At 48.4% G+C, this 26,224-nt stretch overlaps 1 protein-coding gene across 1 annotated transcript in view; it reads right to left on the reverse strand.

The window, feature by feature from the left end:
* Positions 1-26,224, reverse strand: part of LOC149276638 (uncharacterized) — a 105,918-nt gene that overhangs the window by 46,070 nt on the left and 33,624 nt on the right. Inside the window, 4 exon segments of the mRNA XM_089503418.1 lie at positions 18,496-18,586; positions 18,999-19,367; positions 20,313-20,392; positions 21,281-26,121. Coding sequence (XP_089359544.1) covers positions 18,496-18,586; positions 18,999-19,367; positions 20,313-20,392; positions 21,281-26,121 — 5,381 coding nt within the window.

A 26,224-nucleotide genomic window follows, 5' to 3' on the forward strand; every position in this document is an offset into this window, starting at 1 on the left:
ACAGGGGCATCGGAGGAGGGGTACATCGTCACACAGGGGCATTGGAAGAGGGGTACATCGTCACACAGGGGCATCGGAAGAGGGGTACATCGTCACACAGGGGCATTGGAGGAGGGGTACATCGTCACACAGGGGCATCGGAGGAGGGGTACATCGTCACACAGGGGCATCGGAGGAGGGGTACATCGTCACACAGGGGCATCGGAGGAGGGGTACATCGTCACACAGGGGCATCGGAGGAGGGGTACATCGTCACACAGGGGCATTGGAAGAGGGGTACATCGTCACACAGGGGCATTGGAGGAGGGGTACATCGTCACACAGGGGCATCGGAGGAGGGGTACATCGTCACACAGGGGCATTGGAAGAGGGGTACATCGTCACACAGGGGCATTGGAGGAGGGGTACATCGTCACACAGGGGCATTGGAGGAGGGGTACATCGTCACACAGGGGCATCGGAGGAGGGGTACATCGTCACACAGGGGCATCGGAGGAGGGGTACATCGTCACACAGGGGCATCGGAGGAGGGGTACATCGTCACACAGGGGCATCGGAGGAGGGGTACATAGTCACACAGGGGCTTCGGAGGAGAGGAGGGGTACATCATCACACAGGGGCATCGGAGGAGGGGTACATCGTCACACAGGGGCATCGGAGGAGGGGTACATCGCCACACAGGGGCATCGGAGGAGGGGTACATCGTCACACAGGGGCATCGGAGGAGGGGTACATCGTCACACAGGGGCATCGGAGGAGGGGTACATCGTCACACAGGGGCATCGGAGGAGGGGTACATCGTCACACAGGGGCATTGGAAGAGGGGTACATCGTCACACAGGGGCATCGGAAGAGGGGTACATCGTCACACAGGGGCATTGGAGGAGGGGTACATCGTCACACAGGGGCATCGGAGGAGGGGTACATCGTCACACAGGGGCATCGGAGGAGGGGTACATCGTCACACAGGGGCATCGGAGGAGGGGTACATCGTCACACAGGGGCATCGGAGGAGGGGTACATCGTCACACAGGGGCATTGGAAGAGGGGTACATCGTCACACAGGGGCATTGGAGGAGGGGTACATCGTCACACAGGGGCATCGGAGGAGGGGTACATCGTCACACAGGGGCATTGGAAGAGGGGTACATCGTCACACAGGGGCATTGGAGGAGGGGTACATCGTCACACAGGGGCATTGGAGGAGGGGTACATCGTCACACAGGGGCATTGGTACATCACCAAGCCAACGGCGACAGTAAAATAACCTGGTATTCTGCTCGGTGTCCCTCTGGGAACAACAAATTAAATAAGAAAAAAAAAGGAAAACAGAATTGGTTAGCAGCGCCGGTATCTGCCCCGACCAGGCCACGGGGTGCAGTTTTATAAAGGACACGGCTAACAAATGGGAAGCGTGTTATGAGATGAGGGTTTAACTCTTTGAGTGCTAGTGGGGGTGAGCAGCACTGCAGTAGCACCAAAAGGGTTAAAAATGAAAGGATATAAGAGGTCAAGAAGACAATCTCTATAGTTAGAGGCTACATGTGTTACTTGGGCACGGACATCGTTACAATGTATCACCCGCGGAACCTTCCAGCGCATGGGGGGGCAAATAACCGGACCCCATTCAGCAAATCATAATATACGTACGCAGCCAATCCCACCCCAAGAGGTAACCGAGAACATACTTTGGGTTCAATTTCCAGGATTTGGTAATTACCAGATCACGAGTAGAAACCTGCGACGCCAGAACCAGCCCGATCCTCCAATGAATGGACTGGATCACTGGCCATTTATCTTTCCTCTGGCACTGAAAGGGTGCACCGGCTATCACGGCCCCAGGGGGGTTGTTCAGCGGACAGGGACTGCTTTAGATTATCTGGGGGCCCAAATCATAAAGATTTAGTAGGGCCCGATCTTTAACACGACTAATAAAACAAACAGAGGATGGCGGATTTATTACCAATAATCTGTATTATCGTGAGATATCAGGAGAAATCCGGACAGGCTTCTCGCTTTCTCCACGCGCCGCGCCTCCGCTGACCGTCATGCGAGCGATTAGACGCGCCAAGAACCACGAAGGATCCCCGACGCCGCTGACAGAACCGGCACGGGAGCCACCGGCGTCATACGCCGAGAAACAAAAATACTCCGGAGCCGTCGCGGGATCTTTAAGGAAAGTTAACTCTTTGGCTTCCCGTTAATCCTTCAGAGGCATCCGGTCCGGACCACCAGGACCCCTAACCTGTCCGCTGGGACATCAGGAAATATTTCAGCAATCTCTCGCTTTACGACGGAGGGTCATCTTCGGAGAGGTAAACGGGACCTCAACGAGAGGGTTTTTACCCCGTTTACCCGCCCCGCCGACAAACAGAATTCCGAAACGAGAGGCAGAATTGTGAGCAGCCCACGGGCCGCAGGGAAAGGATGGGGGAGGGGAGAGGGACAATGGAAAGAAAAAAAAGCAAAAAGTGCCCCGAATTCTACCTGCGAATCGTTTAGACAAGCAGGAGAGCAGCTCTCGCTGCCGGGGAATTAGCGGTAATTAGCAATTACTTTACATCAGGAGGCACTCCGCGGAGGCAGCGGAAAGAAACCATTCCAAAAGAAATTACCCGCTGACTGAGTGCCTTTCTCTAACGGCCCGTTCTCTGCTCTCCCGAGACTTAACGTGAAGTACAAAGGGGGTAATTTCCATCTCAGCAGCACCGTTCCCACAAATCCACCCGCGCCAACAACCCCGCGGCCGCAGGACTCGCGTGCACCAGACGGCTTCCTCAGGCGCTTTATGACGTCCCATGCGCCCCCTCGCACGTCTGCCGCTAAACATGTGTCAGACCCCGAAAGTGCCCCCCCCCATGTGTAACATGTAACGTGTCTTCAGAAAGGGAAGGAATTAAAGAAAGTCGTTCTTTAACGGGAATGTGGTGGGTAAGCGGAGCACCTTGTAACCGGTATTTTCATTCTGTATCTTCTTATCCTTAACAGAAATGACAGAGAATAATAAAAGCTTCTCCGTAAAGCTCTCTACAGACGGAGGTCTCGCTGCGTACGGAGGAGCCGGACCACCGCCCGTCTTCTTGACCTCTTACACTTTCAATGAACGTGAATCGATGCGAATACCACGGGACTCTTAACAATGGCGCATGAGAAACAATACAGAACATCGAGTACAAAGCTTCTCCTTCCTGCAGACCTCGGATACAAACTAACATTGGCGAACCACCGATCAGTTACGATGAGTGGTCCACCTGTGCTAAAGGAGGTATGGAGCTTAAATCCCAAATGGTCCAAGGCCCTCAAGGACTGGGATCACCAATTTAAAAAACTAACAAAGAAATGCAAGTGAGGTCTTTGATACAGACAGGGCATGGAGCCGGAACAACGTTTTGGGGGGTCGTAAAGACCTGTCCGAACGCGTCGGATCCACCAAGCACCTAAGCATGGACCGTGAAGGTTATCCGGGATAGACAGGGAAGCTGCAGCTTTATGATCTAGAACTTGGCTTTTGTGAGTTTAGGACACAATGATCTAATGAAGATTCATTGTAGCTATCAAAAAAAATTAAATCTCAAATTTAATTTACGAGGCTCTTGGGTCAAAGTTTTGGATCCAACTTAAGACAGAGGACACTAGAATATGAGCATAAACATTATACAATGAACAGAAATACAACGTTTACCTCCCTCACCTCTGAACAAGTAACGAACTAACGGCCACCCGGCGTACCTGAGCTCATTTCTTCTGCAGACATCCAAAAGGTTTCCTGCACGATGTCCTTCAGGAGCTTCCTCTGCATCTTCTTCTTCTCCTTGAGCACGTTCTTGAAGTTGTTGATGCACTTGTTGAGGTAGATCGTCTCGGCGCAGACTTGATCGAGCCTCAAAGGCTTCCCTTCCTTTATTCCGTCCGCCGGTTCGTTGCCATCCACGATCTGCTCGCCGGAGGTCAAGGGCTGCTCGGGGTGGACGTCCACGTCGGGCGAAAGGATCAAAGAGGGTATCGAAGACTCGTGGGGCAAAGAGGGGACGCCGTTCAGCACGAAGTAAGCATCTTCTTTTAAGTTGGAGCTCGAGCTGTAGCTATTGGTCCTGCTTGAATGCGTCGGGACGTCATTGAAGTGCCCGCTGCCGACGCTGTTGAGTTGATGGATGCCGTCACACTCGCCCACAGCGAACCCGGTCTCTTCATTCTCCATAAAGACCTCGGGGCTCTCCAGCTTGTTAAAAACGACCTTCAAGGCTGACCGGAAATGGTTGAGGGCCTTTCCTAGCTTATTCGCGTAGAACTTAATATCTACTATATCGATGTTCTCGTCTGGCTGGTGCAGGAAGTCTCTGAACACGCGGTCGCTCTTATCCTGACCATCCAGGTCTATGTGGACGACTTCTTTCAGGGTTTCCGCCACGGTCCCGTCCGAGCATTTATTGACGGTGTCGTCGAAGCTTAAAGACGTGAAGCTACCGGACGGGTCTTTTATGATGACGTTAATTTTTTCCATGCTGCGGAACTGGACCCGGGAGTCACAGGAGACGAGGTCCCCTTCGCCCCGGCACCCTCTCTCGTGCTCGTCTACGACGGAGCAGCACCTCTGTATCGCGATCTCGGCCTCGGCGGCCAGCTCGGCAGACTTATTCAGCTGGCTGGAGCGGGACAGCAGCCGAGAACACCTGCAGGGCGCTTTCTCGGTGGAAGGCAGACCGGTAAAATCGATGTTCTTCTGAGATTCTTGAGAGTCGAGACGGATGCAGAGGTGACTGACGCTTTTCTCCAAGGACTGTTCGCGGCTCTCTCTCACTTTATTCACGTCGCCGCCGGATGCCTCCATTTCTGTTGTTAACCGGCATTTTTTAGCCAAAGTACATTTCTGCGCAAAGAGGAACTCCTCCCCTAAACGCGGCGCCTCAGCGCTCGTATTCTGGTATCTGATACGAAAGGACTCCCTCTTGCGCTCGCCCCCCGCGTCGTCGGTCCTTACCACTTCCTTGTCCAGGCTCAAGGAGCTCCAGCGATTTTCCCTCAAGCCTCGCTGAAGCACAGAGAGGGAGTTTGCTCTCTGCCGGACCTCCGCGTCGAGCTCCTCGAAGGGTACGATTCTGACTTTGGAATTTTCTAAGTGGAGGGATTTCGTTAAGATGAAGTCTCTGTGATCGGGGTGAGCGAGAGTAACCACTGCAGGTCTGGGTTCCAACAACCGGCTTGCGTCCGTACCCAACCTGTACGCGTCTTTTATACAGTCTCTGCCTTCGATGCCGCTAAAGCAGCGGTTATCGTTGAGGAAACAATGGATGGCGTCCAAGGTATTCTCTCCCTCGCGCTCAGAGAGGCCATAAAAACATAAAGCGGTTCCGTCGCTCTCGGTATCCTTACACAAGTCCCCGCTCGACGAACTTTTTGGAGAAGACCCGTATCCAGTTTGCAAGCCCTCGATCTCGTTGAGGACGGTATCGACGCAAGAAGACACCTCGTCCACGGAACCTTTGATGGCGCTCAGGTGCTGCCTTAACTCGGCGATCTCCTCCTGGATACGACTAATGCCCTGAAGCTCCTTGATGATGTATTCTATGACATCCCCAGACCGGTCGACGGTTGCCGAGCTGCTCTCGGTGCTGGACTCCATTGGATTATTTTGGCAGAGAAGCCGGTTGCGTTCCGTAATCTCCCGCCAGCTCATCGTGATGCTGATGGTCGGCATATCCTGCTTGTCCGACGGGGACAGCCCCTCGTCCTGACATGGAGAGAAAAGCTCGGCGCTCTGCTCTCCCGATGAAGTCTCCTCGGAGACGTCGCGGCTGGTCGGCTCCTCCGAGCCGTCCGGTAGTTGGAACCCCGAGTCCCAATTCATTTCGGAATCCTCTGCGCAGAAGTTAACGTCTTCCCTGGCGGCCGCTGTCTCTTCCGTGGTGTCACGCGGGGTTTGCAGGTCCATGTCGTCCGATTTTCTTTTTATTACGCACACAAAGGGGTCGGCGCCATGGTCCGGAGACGTCTTCTCTGCCGGTCCCTGGAGTAACCGCTTCATCTTCTCTCTAACGCACAGAGATATTCTTTGCTTTCCGGACAGGGCTTTTATTGAATATTTCCAGAGCCGAAGGGCATCGCAATTCTCTTTCCTTTTCAGCTTTCGTCTGGCAAACATCATCGTCTGCAGAACCTGTTCTTTGTCATAGCGCTATATGTCAATCCAGAGACCGGGGCTCTCTCGGCCCCCCGTACAGCATTGACCCGCTGTCAATATTACCTGGAGAGTATACGAAACTTGCTATTTTTTAATGCATCATAATACAAAACGAATGAAAGGCATATTTTAGAAAAAAAAAAATCAAAAAATGGGGGGGGGTTAAAAAAAGAAAACTGGTTACTTTTTCTTAATCTTAACCCTTTAAATATCACAAGATTGACTCCCATATATAAATACATTGTATACTTCAGTTTAGGCGAAGACAGCAATGCATTGCTATGGAAACTGCCCTCTTTGAATATTCTGCCTATACATAGCATGGAAATGCCGTTAGGATCGTGGCTGCTGTTACCCCGTCTCCCTCATTAACTTCCCCCAGGAAAAAATCGAAAGCGTCGAAGATCTTCGTGATCTTAATTTTTAGTCGTATTTCTTGTTTTATGAAAATAGAAATCAGGAATTTCTTACATTTGGTGGCCAGGATGAGAAAACAGTGAGCGTCATACACTGCTGCGGCTTTATTAGGGGGCAAGTAACCTGTCATTCAGATCACAAAATCCAGTAGGAAACCGGCACATGTAACCACTCAGGGATCCTTGATTTAGTGGAACAGGCTCCCAGCAGAGGTGGTAGAGGGTAATACAGTGAGGGTATTAAACATGCATGGGATAGACATACGGCTCCTGAATCTAAGACGAGACCAACGACTGATGGCTTGGAAGCTCTGTGCGATTGTTAGCAGATTCTGCAGTGCTGTATAATGGGGGGATCTTTGTGCCGCCACGCAGAAAGCTCAGAAGCGCTTCGTTAACCTCTAACACAGATATCAGCTACAGAGGGGGGGGGGTCTGATAACGTACCTTCAGAGGTGGGAGATCCAGTAACCGCGCAACGCTGTGTATTATAGTATATTATAATATATATTATAGCAGCTGGGTAATTCTGTGTATTATAGTATATACGGTATATTACATATAACATAGCAGCCGGGTAATTTTGTGTGTTATAGTGTATATGTGTATGTATATACTATATTATATATTATATATATATTATAGCAGCCGGGTAACGCTGTGTATTATAGCATATTATATATATTATAGCAGTCGGGTAACGCTGTGTATCATAGTATATTATAGTATATATATTATAGAAGTGGGTTAACACTGTGTATTATAGTATATCTATATTATAGTATATTATATACATTATAGCAGCCGGCTAACGCTGTGTATTATAGCATATTATAGTATATATATTACATATATCACAGCAGCCGGGTAACACTGTGTATCATAGTATATTATAGTATATAATTATATATATTATAGCAGTCGGGTAACACTGTGTATTATAGTATATACATATTTTATAGCATATTATATATATTATACCAGTCGGGTAACGCTGTGTATTATAGTATATATATATATATATATTATAGCATATTATATATATTATAGCAGTCGGGTAACACTGTATATTATAGTATATATATATATTATAGCATATTATATCTATTATAGCAGTCGGGTAACACTGTGTATTATAGTATAGTATATATATTATAGCAGTCGGGTAACACTGTGTATTATAGTATATATATATATATATATATATATATATATATATATATATATAATAGCATATTATATATATCATAGCAGCCGGGTAACGCTGTGTATCATAGTATATTATAGTATATATATATTATAGCAGTCAGGTAACACTGTGTATTATAGTATATATATATATATATAATAGCATATTATATATATCATAGCAGCCGGGTAACGCTGTGTATCATAGTATATTATAGTATATATATTATAGCAGTCAGGTAACACTGTGTATTATAGTATATATATATATATATATATATTATAGCATATTATATATATTATAGCAGTCGGGTAACGCTGTGTATCATAGTATATTATAGTATATATATCATATATATCATAGCAGCCGGGTAACACTGTGTATTATAGTATATATATATATATATATATATAATAGCATATTATATATATCATAGCAGCCGGGTAACGCTGTGTATCATAGTATATTATAGTATATATATTATAGCAGTCAGGTAACACTGTGTATTATAGTATATATATGTATATATATTATAGCATATTATATATATAATAGCAGCCGGGTAACACTGTGTATCATAGTATATTATAGTATATATATCATAGCAGCCAGGTAACACTGTGTATTATAGTATATATATATATTATAGCATATTATATATATAATAGCAGCCGGGTAACGCTGTGTATCATAGTATGTTATAGTATATTATAGTATATATATATAATAGCATATTATATATATAATAGCAGCCGGGTAACGCTGTGTATCATAGTATGTTATAGTATATTATAGTATATATATATAATAGCATATTATATATATAATAGCAGCCGGGTAACGCTGTGTATCATAGTATATTATAGTATATATATTATATATATCACAGCAGCCGGGTTTCCACTTCCGTTGCTTTCAGGGTTTGCCGAGGAAGCTGTGGATTTAAGATACACAGTAGGTGAGGATTGATGATGAGTCTGTGACCGAGATGGGGGCACCCGAGGTAAGAAATCGCTGTCATTCCAGATAAGAGGCAGCCGTGTTTGTACACCAGGTAAACGCGCCGTAGGTCCTCACTCGGGTCACTGTCCTGGCACCCAGTGCGTTAACGGCTGCATTGTGGGGCAGTTAATTTTTCAGGACGTTAGTATATTGGGTCAAAGAGGATCATTTGCTGATCGAGAGCAGGTGGGCCGCTGCTGAGGGGATAAAGAACAGGATTTTTGCAACCCAGGGAAGCTAATTTATGTCAGTTTGCGGCAAAAAAACTTGTATAGAGAACTACTCTCTTCCTTATTCTGCTTTCTTAGGCAGCCAGATCCACTTCCATTGAAGGGGAGGAATAATTAATGGGGAGGAATAATCATGCACATCATGAGAGCTGGAAGTTAAGATGGCTGCTCCCATGGCATTCACATAACGGGGTTTCTAATACATCCTTGACTTTAATCCTGCGTGGATTTTGGGTCTCAGTAACTCTGAGCTGGCAGGGCCGATTCTGTAACAGGTTACAGGGTCACTGTGACAGGGCCAGGCTAGCTGGCTCATGTGTCATATGAAGTTTAGCCGGGTCACGGAGCACTTTTGTGTCCGGTTCCGTATACCGTGACCCGGTAATATATTATATTGTGTTTATTGTGTAACCGGCCCAGAGACTGATGTGGATTCAGCCCCAGCCTTCAAAGAGACGATCCTATAATCTGGCTGGGGCTCTTAATCAGCCAACACAGCCCTGTCTGCCCAGACGGCACCCGCACTACAGGGGGGATAACACAGGTGGGGGAACCCATTGTATTCTGTAATCCCCTCACCTGATACATCCCCTGTATACTGATGGGATTTGTGATGGGATGTGGCTGATGGGATTGGGGGTTGGGTTCGGTACACATTGCATTGAGATTGTATATAAGTTCTGGGTGTTTGTAATAAAGAGAGTTCTTCTTGGTTTGCTACGAATGGTGGTCTGGATGATCCGTGGATAGCTGAGTGCTATCCGTACGAGGGACTGACTGGTGATTCCTCAGCCCTCAAACAGGGGTACCCAGCCTTGGGTACGGTGACCCTGTAACAGTCACCCAGTCATGCGCAGGCTGAGGTTCCTCTATGATGTTCCGTACACACGAAGGTCTGATGCTGGGAAGCTCTACTTTACTGGGAGAGTGGTAGATAAGTGGATCAGACTCCCAGCAGAAGTGGTGGAGGCTAATACAGTGAGGGTATTAAACATGCATGGGATATACGGCTCTTGAATCTAAGACGAGACCAACCACTGATTAACTGGTGAAACAGGCGACTAGACGGGGGCCGGACGGGGCCTGATCTGCCGGGATATTAATCTACAACGCAACATTTAGTGAATAAGCCTCATCCTGGCACTTATAATAATATTCGGCTCCTATTCCTCCCCTCCAGTCCTGGCCTTTTCTCTCGTAGCCGAGTGGGGCTGATCTGCCGGCCGGTTCTCCATCGTTACCAAAAATCCGTTACAAGGGGGTGCATTTGGGGTTCTTTGTTTAAATTAAGGGTGTTCGGCCCCCACCTCTATCGGGAGATTAAAAGCCCTAAACTGCGGCAAAACAATAATTTAGCAGGGCGGCGTTAACCCGTCGGGTGCCAATTCTAAGGGCTACCGATTAAGTAGAGTTACAGTGAAGCACCCAGTGGCCCCGGGCCCCGCGCGGCAGCTTCAGCGAGCCGGAATGAGACGTCCGCGGGCGATTCTCTAACACTTCCCGTTCATTTGTCATTTCTGCTAAATGTGAAACGCGGCGGCGGCGGTGTTACCCTCCGGCTCCCACGTTCAGAGGATCGAAGCCGCGGAGTTTGTCGGTTTAAGCGTCAGACACACAGGGCATAACACTCCGAATACCCCTTAACCCTGCGGAGACCCCATCTAACGAGGGATATCGACGGCGTTATGGAGAGAGTTCAGGAGGGCAAATTAAACGGGGAACGATTCGCTGGGAAAACCATGAAAGCCTAAGGGATTCCAACATGCGCGGCTCGAAGGAGAGAGAGGCTGCTCCTTCTCTGTATTACACGTCCCGAGTTATTCTCTGTATTACACGTCATGCGTTATTCTCTTTATTACACGGCCCGAGTTATTCCCTTTATTACACGGCCCGTGTTATTCCCTGTATTACACGTCCCGAGTTATTCCCTTTATTACACGGCCCGTGTTATTCCCTTTATTACACGTCCCGTGTTATTCCCTGTATTATAGGTCCCGTGCTATTCTCTTTATTACATGTCCCGTGTTATTCCCTGTATTACACGGCCCGTGTTATTCCCTGTATTACACGGCCCGTGTTATTCCCTGTATTACACGGCCCGTGTTATTCCCTGTATTACACGGCCCGTGTTATTCCCTGTATTACACGGCCCGTGTTATTCCCTGTAATATAGGTCCCGTGTTATTCTCTTTATTACACGTCCCGTGTTCCTGTCACCTCCATTCATCCCCTGCCGTCTAAACCTGTAACACATCGCTTCATTCCATGAACTCCACATGACGACCCCCCAGGAATGGGGGGGGAATATAAGACTTAACCCGATCCGAGCCACACAGCCTGTATATATATATACACATACATACACACACACAATATATATGTTATTATTTTAGGGCTGTAGAACCCTGCGATCCCCTCATACCCAGCAAACATTCTGACCTCCTAGAAAAGAGGGGCATCAGGGGAGGAGAGAGGGGCATCAGGGGAAGACAGAAGGGCAAAGTAAGCAGTCACATGTCTAAAGCCCCCTTAGTAGATGGTGCCCCGGTCACTGCGGGGTAAGAATCTTTTCTCTCTTCATGTTCTTGGCATTCGCCGCATTATCCAGCACTGCAGAGTCCGGCCGAGCCGCCTTCACCTACCGACCGCAGACCGAATCCTCATCGTATGCACGGAGCGTGAGACACAGGTAACGGGGGGGGGGGTTCCGTGCGGGTAACGGGGGGGGGGGGGGTTCCGTGCGGGTAACGGGGGGGGGGGGTTCCGTGCGGGTATCGGGCTAACAGGGGGTTCCATGACACTTGCGGCAGGTACTGGCTGGTGCTGGTACCGGATACTTTGGGCTCACGGTACCAACAAGTTACAGAAGCCGACAGAGCTGCGGAGCGCACGCATGGATCGAGTGAACTGCCCCAGGGGGCAATAGGGAAATATGATTAACCCTTACAGCAGCAGAATGAAATGTAATGCCAAGGATCTGGGAGTAACAGAAGGGTTAACCCTTTCCAAAGCTTTAGGGAAGCCCCCCATGCCTCTCGCTAATAATGATGTCCTGGACGGAAGACCACCCTGCAGACAGGATCGTTACGATGCAGGTGCTGCGACGACCACTACAAACCAGCAATAAACTGGGGGCCGGGGTGCCGGCTCCTGCCCTCCGCGCAATCACGCACATTAACACTTACCTTACCGCTTCAACCACAACCCCCAGCACTGCAAGCCGGCCACAGAAACCCCAAAAAGAAACAGAAATAAAGTTTGGAGGCGAATGAACTCAAGTCCTGATTCGGCGTCGGCTCCCCGGATCTACTCGGCTCGGCCGCTCGGGAAAAGACACCAAGTCCCAGCATCCAGAGACGCCACAGAGGCGGACGTGCGGGAAAACGGTCTCCCAGTTACAGACGTGACGAGCGCAGGCACACAGGCTACACCGTGTTACATGTTGGGCCCTCCACGGGGGCTGGAACAATCCAGTTAACGCTTTCTCTGCCAGCATGGGTTAGAAGCCGGTGCCGTCAGCGCGAGAAACATCGACCTCGGAACGTACGAGAGAGAGAAAGCGATGCCGTCCCCGCAGCAACACTCACTCCTCCTCTCCAGCTGCCTCCCGCGGTACTTATACCCCACAGCATCCTCCCCGTCTGCCTCCTCCCTCTCCACACGCCGACGAGTACACACGCTATCCGTGCTGGGCGTCAGATCCACCGGCAATCCGTGTGCACGGCGCTGCACCTTCTCTATCCCCCCCCCCCACCACAGGCATTTATCCCGCAGATTAACCCCTTACTCTCTGAACTTTCACCGCAGCAAATGATTAGCATTTAAAACCTAAAGCAGGCAGACCAGATCCCATGTATCAGTCTCTACCACTTCTGCTGGGAAGCTGTTCCACGTATTCATCACCATCTTTGTAAAGCCGAAGCCTCTGACCCTATACGTGATCATTTCTGAGCTCCCAATTAACTCTTTCTACACCAGCTGCCCCCAATCACTGTTACAAATGACGTTTAAACTGGGGGTTAAAGTGATGCAAACAATTCCTGCTTCAGCCCGGTTTATTTCATCTACTCCCCCAAGTCACATAAAATGTCTCACGAGTCCCACAGCCTAAAATTAGAGTATTTATAGATATCTGCGGTGCGGGGAGATGCGCCTTCCTCCAGAGGTGGCCGGCTGTGCAGCGACGTATGAAGACCCGTCTGGTTCTGAGCGGCAGCCTCTGCGGGTCTTTCAGAGATTGGGGGGTATTTGATGCAGCGTCTCCATTCAGTCGGGGCATTTAGATAATAAAAGGGCATCTCTGCTAAGGACTACTACCTTTAATCTCTCTGTAATTCCAGCGCAGTCATGTGACCCAGAACAGGCCCCCTCCCAACACAGTCCAGTCCCAAAGCCGGGGTACCTTCTCTGCTACTCAAACCGGGATCCGGGGCCAGACTGCAGCATACCGCCCCAGAATCTGCCCCAGGGGCAATACCAACAGGGCTGCTGCTCCTTCCAGTCTGAGCCGCATATCAGCGATTTGTTCTCGCTCTGTTATCTGATCTACTAAACAAACCCCCCGACTCTGCCTACAGGAAACAATAGAACGGCTCAGTCTTAATCAACCAGCTGGACTCTCTGACCAATGAAAGTCTGTGAAGGAACGGACTTCATTAGCATCGCCATAAAGCATCAGCTGTTGGAGCCGGGAAAGTCACCCAAAATATCACATGACTGACAGCAACAGCGGCTCCAGGTCTGCAGATAAAGGGAGTTTATTGGGAGAAAATGATAGATAGTGGGGGGTTATATTACTGTATACAGCGCCGGGGTTATATTACTGTATACAGCGCTGGGGGGGTTATATTACTGTATACAGCGCTGGGGGTTATATTACTGTATACAGCGCTGGGGGTTATATTACTGTATACAGCGCTGGGGGTTATATTACTGTATACAGCGCTGGGGGTTATATTACTGTATACAGCGCTGGGGGTTATATTACTGTATACAGCGCTGGGGGTTATATTACTGTATACAGCGCTGGGCGGTTATATTACTGTATACAGCGCTGGGCGGTTATATTACTGTATACAGCGCTGGGGGGTTATATTACTGTATACAGCGCTGGGGGGTTATATTACTGTATACAGCGCCGGGGGGGTTATATTACTGTATACAGCGCTGGGTGTTATATTACTGTATACAGCGCTGGGGGTTATATTACTGTATACAGCGCTGGGGGTTATATTACTGTATACAGCGCTGGGGGTTATATTACTGTATACAGCGCTGGGGGTTATATTACTGTATACAGCGCTGGGCGGTTATATTACTGTATACAGCGCTGGGGGGTTATATTACTGTATACAGCGCTGGGGGGTTATATTACTGTATACAGCGCCGGGGGGGGGTTATATTACTGTATACAGCGCTGGGGGTTATATTACTGTATACAGCGCTGGGGGTTATATTACTGTATACAGCACTGGGGGGTTATATTACTGTATACAGCGCCGGGGGGGGTTATATTACTGTATACAGCGCTGGGAGGTTATATTACTGTATACAGCGCTGGGGGGTTATTACTTTATACAGCGCTGGGGGGGTTATATTACTGTATACAGCGCTGGGGGTTATATTACTGTATACAGCGCTGGGGGTTATATTACTGTATACAGCGCTGGGGGTTATATTACTGTATACAGTGCTGGGGTTATATTACTGTATACAGCGCTGGGGGTTATATTACTGTATACAGCGCTGGGGGTTATATTACTGTATACAGCGCTGGGGGTTATATTACTGTATACAGTGCTGGGGTTATATTACTGTATACAGCGCTGGGGGTTATATTACTGTATACAGCGCTGGGGGGTTATATTACTGTATACAGCGCTGGGGGGGTTATATTACTGTATACAGCGCTGGGGGTTATATTACTGTATACAGTGCTGGGGTTATATTACTGTATACAGCGCTGGGGGTGTATATTAATGTTAATGGGGGGTTTGATGAAGGAGGGTCTTTGCGTTTAGGTGTAAACTCTCTAGGTGAGTTTGTATTAAACCCCCGCAGCCTCCTTTTAATCCCTGTATAACATGATTCCTCCCCGGTGTTTTCTCCTGTGGCCGTCAGGTTGCGCGCGTTGGCTTTCGGCTGAGAGGTAGGCGGCAGGCGCCGGGCTCGGCAGACGTTTGGAGGTTTGCGGTGATTGTGGAGGATTACGATGAGGATTAGTTGTGGAGGTCCGGGGCAGCCCCTCTCTCTCCGGGATTAGGGGGGGATTATGGTTTGGTCCGGGGGCCCCGGAACATGTCATTAATATTACTGTAGCTTTTCTATTCATTTAAAACAGGTTTTCAGAGACGTAATCCGCCCAACGCTTCGGGACAAAATGTTTCAGAAAATCTTTTTTTTTTTTTTAATTTAACGGAAAGCCGCAGTTCTCATTCGATAAACGTAGCGGGTCGGACACCCAGGAGAGGTGGCTTCTGTACCAGGTGCTCATCAAAAAGTACAACCCACCCCCTCAACAAATACCTCTAAAAAACAGCATTTCTTTACGGCGTGGACGGGGGATTCAACCCCGAGACCCCCACTTTCTCCACGTTCGATCAGACGCCATCTTTTTTTGGAACAACACAATCATTTCTATTTTCTTCCATATAAATTAACAACATAACAGTAAGAGAGCGATAACTTATTGGGGAGGAATAATCCTGCAGATCCTGAGAACAGGAACGCAGTCAGTGTATTACGGTAAATCCGTGGCGACGGCGGCACGCAGTCATAGCTGGTGTATTACGGTAAATCCGTGGCGACGGCGGCACGCAGTCATAGCTGGTGTATTACGGTAAATCCGTGGCGACGGCGGCACGCAGTCATAGCTGGTGTATTACGGTAAATCCGTGGCGACGGCGGCACGCAGTCATAGTGTGTATTACGGTAAATCCGTGGCGACGGCGGCACGCAGTCATAGTGTGTATTACGGTAAATCCGTGGCGACAGCGGCACGCAGTCATAGCTGGTGTATTACGGTAAATCCATGGCGACAGCGGCACGCAGTCATAGTGTGTATTACGGTAAATCCATGGCGACGGCGGCACGCAGTCATAGTGTGTATTACGGTAAATCCGTGGCGACGGCGGCACGCAGTCATAGCTGGTGTATTACGGTAAATCCATGGCGACGGCGGCACGCAGTCATAGTGTGTATTACGGTAAATCCATGGCGACGGCGGCACGCAGTCATAGTGTGTATTACGGTAAATCCGTGGTGACGGCGGCACGCAGTCATAGCTGGTGTATTACGGTAATTTTATTTATTTTTAGTCAAAGGGTCCCGAATTTACACCAACAGGCAAATAATTTGTAACAATAAATAAACCTTAAGACGATATATATGTGTATGAAGAAACGTATTCCCCCGACGCGGTCCTCGCTGCCGGATGGCGGGATCAGCGCTGCGCAGGTTGAGTTTCTCTTCTCTGACTCTTCATTAGTACTTCAGGGTTTTTCTTCCCGGGTGATGATTAAGAGCTTTTTCTTCCAGCGTGAAGAACGCGGCACTCACTGAGAGTCTGTGAATTGGTAATAATGAGAGCGGCTGTCGGCCGGATTTAGCTGCCCCTGAGCTCTGTGGCGCGGCGGCTCTGCGGTGCGGCGGCTCTGCGGTGCGGCGGCTCTGCGGTGCGGCGGCTCTCCCGAGTCACATTGCAGGCTTTCATAAAAATAGATGGAGAAAAGAGCAAAGTCCTGAGATTTCTTTGCTCTGGATGCGTTAGGCCGCTCTCTGAGGCCACGGGGTATCGCCGTATGAACGGGACAGTTTAATGTCCGAAGGCTTCCCCTATAGAGAAACTGCAGCTTCCCATCTCCTTTTTGAGCAGAAGATTCTCAACGCTAATTGGCTACTTGAAGCAGCCAACCGGTGTCAGGAAATCACATGTATTAAAATCAGTGGCGGGGGGTGATTGTGCACAGGGGGGGGTCTAATGGGACCCTCCAGCCACGTTCCTCAGCACTGGGGCGGACTGGAGGTGCGTACATCACACACCAGAACTCGCCTCCTGCGGGGCAAATAGCTGGGGAAACGGGCAAAGGCAGACACCCCCCCCCAACGCATTTGCATGGCGACTGGAAGGGCCAAAGATTTGTGGTTCAATCCAAGCAGCTCCTCCATCAAACATCAGATCCTTACTTATACTCCATTTACCAGCAAACACTTATAGAGGGAGCCTGATCTCCAGTCCCGGCCGCTCCTCTTACTTCGTCTAGCAGCTCCATGCTCTTCTTGGCTTCCATCTCCAGACTTGGGGGTTCCAGGTCGGCTTGGGGGTTCCAGGTCGGCTTGGGGGTTCCATCATATAAAGATCGGTTATAATGATGATAAGCAGGGATTTGGAGATAAAAGCACCTTGGTGCAGGAAGCAGAAGCACAAAAGAGCGCAGAGCCGCTACAGAAAATCATCACAAAAGGGATGTTTAAAATACCAGTTTAGGAACGAGAATAAAATCCCTGCTTCTCGCTGAATAAGAAAGACGAAGACGGGGAAAAAACCTTCAGTCCTCTTATCTGTGAAAACCTTTATTATCGATTGCGAGACGGCAGAAAACACTAAACATCTCGGGTGAAAAGTAATTAACTCGCGAGAAGCGACTGAGTCCTCTCTGCCGTCGCCTCGTCACGCATCCCAAATAACAAAATGACTGAATTCCAAAGGAACAAAGAAAAATATTCCTATCAAATCAATTTAGAACCCTACAAAAGTTTACGTCAATTAATTTATTTTAAATAATAATAAAATTCCTTTATAAAGGAAGGAATAGAACACAGATCCGGCTGCGAATCTAATCCATGCCAATTAATTTCAATATTAAGAGGAGTTTTAATAGGGAAAAAAACCATGAATAAAGCAACAAACATAGCATTGGATGGGCGCTCTGCGTCTTATCCAGCTCTTCGGCGCTGACGGGGTTAAATTTAAGACGTCGTATCAGAGAAGCTGCACAGAAAACAGGACCCAACAGCCAATCCGAATCCACCAGCTGTGGATCACAAACCAACCACCAATCAAGTACTTCATACTAAATGAGTAGCTGTGGATCCCACCGACAAATGAAAATCCAGGATCTTGGGACACGATCACCAACCAAGGATAAGCCGCTCCGGATCCAACGACCAACCAGAGATCAAGGATCTCGGAGCACAACCACAAATCAAGACATCTCTTCAATAGATTACTAATAAAACCGATTTCCACAATAATAATAATAATCATGATTTACTTTAATTTACATAAAATGTTACACTTCATAATAATCGCAAAGCCCCCAAGTCCTCCTTAATGTAAAGGCTGGGGATTTTATGGCATCATATCCCGTACAAAACTCGCAACCAGAATTTTTTTTTATTTTTTTGAGACATTTTTGGGGGGGGGGGTCCTCCATTCAGATCTCATTTTCATAAACGGGCTAAAATTGAAGTTTTTCTTACCTGCTGCATCTCCACTCGGACCTTGTTAATGGCGCGAAGCCAGCGAGCTCTGGCCGGTGAAAAAGGTGGCGGCCCGACATCTTCATGGAAGCTGAAAATAAGAGATTTCAAAGGAATTGTTCAATGATATTATTATTATTATTAATAATAAATTAAACTTCAGAAGACATCGCATTTCCAGGGCTTCTAGTAAAATAAATGAGTTCTGCGCGGATGCACGAAACGTTAGCGGGAATTCCTATCTGTGGTTAAGGAGAGAAGCCACTTGGCTCACAGTCCTGCTGCGACAAAATCTCCGGCGTCCTATCACATTCTGGATGGAATATTAATAACGATTTCCGCATCCTTTAATCTCCTACTTTAAAGTCCGATTGTTTTCCTGAGAGCGAGACAACCCCAACCATCTGACCTAATGAGAAAACCACCTGTGCTCAAGGAAGGAGCTCACAAAGCTGTGAAAGATCATGACAAACTAAACTAGAATAACGAGTAACGTCTCTCACATGCGGACTGTTGGTACATAGAAGACTTTATCGTGTCCATAGACCACCGGGGGGGGGGTTACTTGCCTCTCTCGCCTCTCGGTGGTAGCCTCTTTTGGCCGCTCGAGCTCCGGGGGTATTTTGTTTGCGACGGTTTCCAGAACCACCTGGTTCTCCTGGGGCAGCGGCAGCGCCGGCTCGTGGTCGCTGTACCACTCCTGATCGCTCCTTCTCACGCGGGCCGAGGTACGGAAGGAGAAGCCGGGCTCCCGGCGCTCGTCTTCCAGCTCCAGGGACTGAAGGCTCTCGTGGAAATGGTCGAGTTCGCTGAGCTGCGAGCTTCCTTGGCTGACGTTCCCGGAAGAGCCGTAGCGGCTGCTGCCACCAGGACTGCGGGGGAGAAAAAAGGAAAGGAGATTAGGTGAGGAGCGGACATTGGGTTCAACCAATCAAACAACAGAGCGGCGCAGGAGCGAGCGGACAGGGGCCTAATAACCGCACACGGAAAGCCGCTAGCAGGAGCCAAAGCTGTCTGTGTGTAAGCGATTAGAACGCCGGGAAACAAATTCTACGGCTGGGTTCTAAAGAACGGAATCTACTGCAGCACGAGCCGGACAGACTCCACGTGGAACCCGCAGCCCAACTCTTCTACAGAACGATGCAAATAACCATCGGGGGGTTTACGGCTCCGGCAGGGGCATCTCGGAGAGCACGGAAGTCAATCTCCATGGCAACCCATTGTTGTTTCTGCGTGTGGCACACAATCGATTCGGTGTAACGAGCGGCGGACGCCGCGCCGGAACCGGTAGCTCTGGGTGAGCGTGTGCCGGTACACATAACCAGATCTGGCGTTGTGACCAGGCGTGCCGCAGGCGGGATTAACCAGCGGAATACCATACAGCACGCTTATTACCGCCGCGCGCGAGATGATGGAGGCTTACAGATTTCTGCCCGAGGTCGCGCACGACAGGCTAAACGGCGTTAATGAGATTTCCAACAACAATTCCACTTTCGCGCCGAGCGTTGACGCCTGGCAGCCGAGATAGAGCGCGAAGCCATCGGGCGATTACACACTCAGCCGGCTGACAGACCGCGCGCTTTGATTGGGGTCGGCGGTTTAGTCCCCGCTCCGTGAGTGACAGGTGCTGCACTTAAAGCCTCGTTCGCCAAGAGCCGGGGGCGAGCTGCACTCAAGGCAGCGAAGGCTCTCATTCAATCGGCTCCGATCACATCACTGCTTTACGAGTACAGAGACGCGGAGGGGATCTGCGGAACGAGACGGGCACCCGGTGGGTGACACGGCCCGGCTACGTAAAGCCTCTATCCGGCCTCTACTGCCGGAGGGGCCACCGACTCATCCCATCTACACAGCCCTCGCTCTCAAATGTTTCGGTTCCAAAAGAATCAGAACTCGTCTGAAACAAAAGTAACAAAAAGCTCATTAAGGCCGGAAGCAGCTGCAGCCTCCGCGCCGGCTCCTTACAAACACGTAGTAGAGGGTACTAGGTCCATTGCTGGTCTGTAACGATGGGACTGAAACATGGAGGGCGTTCTTCATGCCGAGTAAACCGGATGTGTTCAAAATCTAATTCTAAGTGAAAAAAATAGGGGGAAAAAATAACGGGGAGAAGGATAAAAATGAGAAAGGACTTTCGTGAAACAAAAAGGTCTCTGGACGTTGCTTAGTCTCGCTTTGATGTCCACTCCGTCCCGGCAACTCAGATTAAACTCCCTAATCTTTACCAAAATCTCTAAAACTTTACTGAATAGACCCCCCTCCACCCATTAACATCAACGCCAGCGGAATCACAAGCGATCACAGGTCATTCTCAGACGCTACCGGGAGACGCCTGACCAAGTCACCTCTCGTCTGTTCAGGGGACGAGGGATGGATCATTTATTAAACGTCGACCAGCCTTCCAAGTACCCCCCCTTCATAAAACACGCGGAGACTACACAGCTTCGATAAGCAATAACGGCACGGAAGGCAAGCCCTAAGGTCACCACCGATGTTCTGCCATTTTGGTTGTTAATGGAGAAGATGTTTGGTGACTTGGTGGGGAGGCAAAAAAAAAAAAATACTAAATCAAAGGTTGCCACGTAACACAAGGCTACAGATACAGCGGACTACAACCAGAACGGTAAGCGTTAATAGCGGAGGACTCGGCTACGTTAGAACTACACAGCGGGAATCTGCACCGCAGGGGGCATTATAAATGGTTCTTGGGGTTTTACCATTTATTATGCTCTTAATATAATAAAGAAAATAAATTAAATATTGAAACTGGCCTTTTCATTTTCACCGGCTCCGTTACACTTGGTTCCGCTGACCGTTCTTCAGCGCATATAGGAGGAGTTGCGGCTCTAGAATTTCCGGTGCCTGATCTAGATCTGCTCTTCTCACAGTGATCTGGATCGTCCAGCGATGACCGAAGATTTTCCGAACCAGGCGCTGAAGTTGGCGAGACGTCGGGGACGTCAGACCGGCCGTTACTTTGGATTTCCGGCGTCTCCTCCGGCTCCGTCTTACCAGACAACTCAAAGCCGCTAGAATGTAGTTGGCCAGAACTATTTTCATCGGGAGGTCTACAGGGCAGACTGCCGGCTTCTTCCACATCCCTCCATCCGACAGACGGCCTTTGGTAGGACTCCTTTTCGACTGCTAAGCTTTGCTTCGCCGAAGTGCCCTCCTCCGAGCGTAAATCCCTTTCAGGACGGGTTTCACTCGTTTCTTTTGGCCAAAGGAACGAAAACTCCAACTTGCTTCCGAAAACAGGGGACTGACTGTTATAGCGTTTGCTGGAACGATGCTCATCGCCCGGATCAAACAATGTACCAGACAGCTTCTTAAAGGTAGAAATGAATCCCGGGTCGGAGGATGCAGGCGGCGGGGAGGACTGATCGGGTGACAGCTCAGCGGATGCTTTACTTGGGTCAAAATCATCAAATATTGGGATATTTCCAGCTTGTTCTCCATCGCGGTCGTCGGCAACGGAATTATTTTCCATCGAGGAGAAGCAGGAAGCGTTTGAGTCCAACGAACGACTCGATTTCTTGCGCGCGGACAGGTTTGGGGTGACACGACTCGGATCAGGTGCTTTTATATCATTCGTGGAATTTTCATCGTTACTCAAAGTTCTGCTTTCTACGCATGATTGTGAGGCTTCCGGAAGACGATCTATTTGGACGTTTACAGCCTCTATCCGATTAGTTGCAACAGGAATTTCTCCTGTTTCTGCGGAATTCTCAGCGTTCCAGCGTTCCGTTTGGATCTTGCCTATACTAGCTTGTTTCAATAACCCCCTACCCCTGTTGTCTAGCGGCCTGACGGTAGCCTTCGGGGGGCCGCCGCCAGATCTATTGGGCGTTTCACCGGAAGCCTTAAATATGCCGAACAAGTCCGTAGAAAAAGAACCCGCTTGGGGAGCAGGCGAAAAGTTAAATAAAGAGTTTTTCTTTGGCATGGAAGAGGACGACGTTGCGGGCGTAAAATAAAAGCTAGTTGCTCTCTTCGGGGTCTCGTTCGAGCTTCCAGAGAAAATGTTGATTTTTGACATAAAGCCGGAAAGCATCTCAACCGAAGAATCGAACACAGATTTTTCTTCGATGGGCGTTTTAGGTGGGTTGGCTCTTAAAGGATCGTCTACGGGCGTCAAGAACGGTTTATCTTCTTTATTCTGCGTCGGGGGCTGGAGCTCATTCTGATCAAAGTCTCTTTCATTGGAAGACGTTATATATTGGGGTGTAGCGCTGGCCGGTTCCTGCAAACTGTCCCGAGATTTGTCCGTGTGATCTGACGCAAAGCTGTTCTGAGCGCCCAAGATAGACGAGCTTTCACTGTAACATTTAGGGTCAGAGATAAAAGATCCGGAGTCTTCTGCGTCGTCAGCAGCGATAATATCCACCACATCTTCATGTAGAAAGCAGCTTTCATCGGGTTCAGGCGTTAAGTTCTGGAACTCAACAGAACACAGAGAACCCGGACTCTCATCATCCGGATTAAAGACATTTTCTGTCGCGCTTTCAAGCCATTCCTCAGCAACAGTTTCTTCATGTTTATCCGCTAAAGATAATGTTGTATCTTCAAAAGAACCCTCTGTTGTATCGTACGCATCACTCTGTGTCCCGTCCAATCCCAAATTAAATTTGGCATCTTTGGTGGCTTTTGATGTTTCCGAACGGCTTTGTTTTTTGTCATCGAAAACTGGAAACCCAAAGAAGCTCGAAAACAAACCGTCGCTTTGGGCTGAATCCGGAACGTCACTCGCTTTACTCGATGAGAAAAAAGAAGGCAGTCTGAAAATCCCTTCCGACTCGGAATTTTTGTTTTCTGAAGGATTCTCGGCTTTTGGCGGAGAAGCTTCGGGTTTTCCAGACCTGCTAAAAAAGGAAAAAATCGTGTTTGCCGTTTGCGACAGACCGTCTGTTATTTGGCTCGTCTGTTCCGCGTTCTTGGTAAACGGCTTCGTTTCGGGTCCTCGAGGGACGCTCTCAGACGTAATCGTAAGGTTACGATCTGCAGGCGGGACGGATGGGTGGCTATGTTGCTTCGGTGGTGGCACCTCAGACTTCACGATATTTGGCGAGAACGGAGAATTCATATATTTTTCCGCTTGATCGGGACTCTTGCTAGGTAAACGCACACCTATTAACCCACCGCTTACTAGATCAGCGCCTTCATGCATTCTCTGGGCTTCTTCTCGAATAGTCAGTTGCTTCTTCAATGACTTGGTCCTACGCATTTCCGCGCTGCATGGTTCTACGTCGCTCCGACTCAACAAAGGCTCCGTCTTGGTTTCTCCAGGTGGGATTTTTGATTCAGGCTTCTTATCGAAAAACGAGTTCTTCGGAGCCGATTCGATTTTAAAAAGCTCTCCAATGGAGTCAAGTATGGACGAAATATTCAAGGGTTCCTTGGTTTCTTGCTTCTCTTTCATTTTATCGGCGTTTGCGCCGGACGCTACGGGTTTGATGGAGATTTGCCCCGGTTCATTTGTCACGTTGGAACTTTCCGTATCAGTTTGGTTCTTGAAAAAGTTAAAAAACCCAGAAACTTTAGTGTTTTCAGAATTTCTTGAAGCGTCATTCTCAGTCTCTATCGAAGCCGATTTGTCTGGTCCAGGAGTACCAGCCGGTGTTTTTGCCTCATTATAACGTGCGAGGTACCGTTCGGTGTACTTGGTCGGACCGCTCCAGTTTGGCATCTGTAATATGGGTTTTGGAGCAGTCACTTGTCCATAGGTTGTATTCAGAGAGTAGCTGTTCTCATTAGATTTCTCTGTTTGAAGCACCACGTCCCCTGAAGGTGACCTTGTTGTCTCGTCTGTGTTAAAGCCATTCAAAGAACCCTTAGTGTTTGATTGGCTTAAAGCAAATTTAAGATCTACAGGCGAGTTTTCTCTTAAATCCTTTACTGAAGCCGGTTGATTTTCCCCATTTGCAGAAGACACCTTTGTGTCGGCGGTTTTGCCAAGCAGACCACCAAGAGAAGAAATGAGAGAGGTTACAGGACTGAAAACCGTTTTCTTCTCCTCTGTGTAAGGTTTTTCCGGGTATTGATTGTCCGCGTTCTGAAAGTTTTCTCTCTTGGCATGCTGGAAGATTTGAAAACCAAGGAAGTCAGAAGTCTGACTTGGCTGAGTGTTGTTTGACCTTTGATTATTTAACCTTGAAGAGGAGCTAGAACCTTTCCTTAAATCAAGTACCACTGGACATATTTCGGTGATGCCTGCGCTCCCATCAGGCCTAAGATCCACCTTTAGTTTTTGAAGTTTGCAACATGAAAAATCTAAAGGATGCTCCCTCTGATAGACGATGGATTCTTCAAACATGTGGGAGAAAGTTTCCAAATCCATATTCATTAAATGGCTGCTCTTCGTTAACGCTAGATCCAGAGGTTTATCAGCAGCTGGATCCTCCACAACGAACCAAGGTAGAATATAATAGCTCAGGGGAACCTTGAACCCACAGACTATTATTGTATCATCCACTGGAAAATAATCAGTTTCTTGCGCATTTCCGCCGTCTATGTAACAGTCGGGAGTGCAGACATAAATATATTCCCCCGTTGGATCGGTCAAGAGAGAATATACATATAGACCATCACTGTACACGTAATATCCACAATCACCATTCTCTGATGCCCACCAGAGACCACTTTCGAGTAACGCCATCCACTCAAAGTACTCATCGTTTGGAGGGCAGTTCATGGTTTCATCCAAGTTTAGAGGCTCCTCATCAATCAAGGTCCAGAAAGCATAGTCCCAATCAGATGTGAAACTCAAGTCCATTGGCGAAAGTTCAACTAAGACTCTAGAATCAAACTCAATTGGAGAAAATTCTGCTCTGTTTATAAGCCACATACCACTGGAATCTATTATGCCTTCTTCTCCCTGAACAAAGGAGATCCAATCCATATTAGGACCTCTATCCTTCTTGCAGAGGTTGAGGACCAAGTCATTTAATTCCGCGGTTTCACCAGGGGCATAACCAGCTTCATTAGACGTCAGAAGAGCTTCAGGCAAGTCTCCGTCACACTGATGGTTGCCCCATTCCAGATTATCGTACTCCCACTCAAAACTCGACTGGCTTTTGGTTTCATCCTTACTTTCACGGTTATGAAAGATTAGAGGATTAGACTCAAACAAACACTGATTGCTTTGCTCAGATAGGTTATCGAAATCGTCCATCCAACACAACCCAGGGCTTTCAAAGTCTGCATCGAACTGAACGGAAACGTTCCTGGAGAGCGATTTCTCTTTGAGGTCTTTGTTGTCAGAAGTTTGTCCTTTGCTTTTGGCATGGATTCCATGATTTGCACCGGAATGTTCTATGGCTTCATTACATTCAGCCTGCACAGGTAAAGGATTGTTTGCTCTTCGGTTTTCGTTGGGTTTCTTTCCATTGTGACGTGTGAGTTCCTCCGTCGTTACTTCTGGAGTAAGACAACCGCCCGTGCCAGGTTTCCTAACTGACAAGTTTTCGCATGACGCAAACTTAAAGAACCCTGAAAGCCGACCGGGGAATGTATTCCCTTGACTGAGTTCATTATCCTCGGCGAACTTTTCTTTAGTGGTGGAAAGATTTTCAGTAGAAGAAAACCTAAACAATCTAGAGATGAGACCCTTCGTGGCACCTTTGTTTTCTACATTTTGGTTGGGGGTCAAATCCCCACAAAGAGAGTGGCCGGTTTGGATATTTATGGGCCGATGATGGTCTAAATGATTGGCGAACATTCTATTTGTGGA

Source organism: Sceloporus occidentalis, unplaced genomic scaffold (genome assembly GCF_023333645.1).
Source record: "Sceloporus occidentalis isolate IW3139 unplaced genomic scaffold, rSceOcc1.0.p SCAF_232, whole genome shotgun sequence".
Classification (NCBI taxonomy): domain Eukaryota; kingdom Metazoa; phylum Chordata; class Lepidosauria; order Squamata; family Phrynosomatidae; genus Sceloporus; species Sceloporus occidentalis.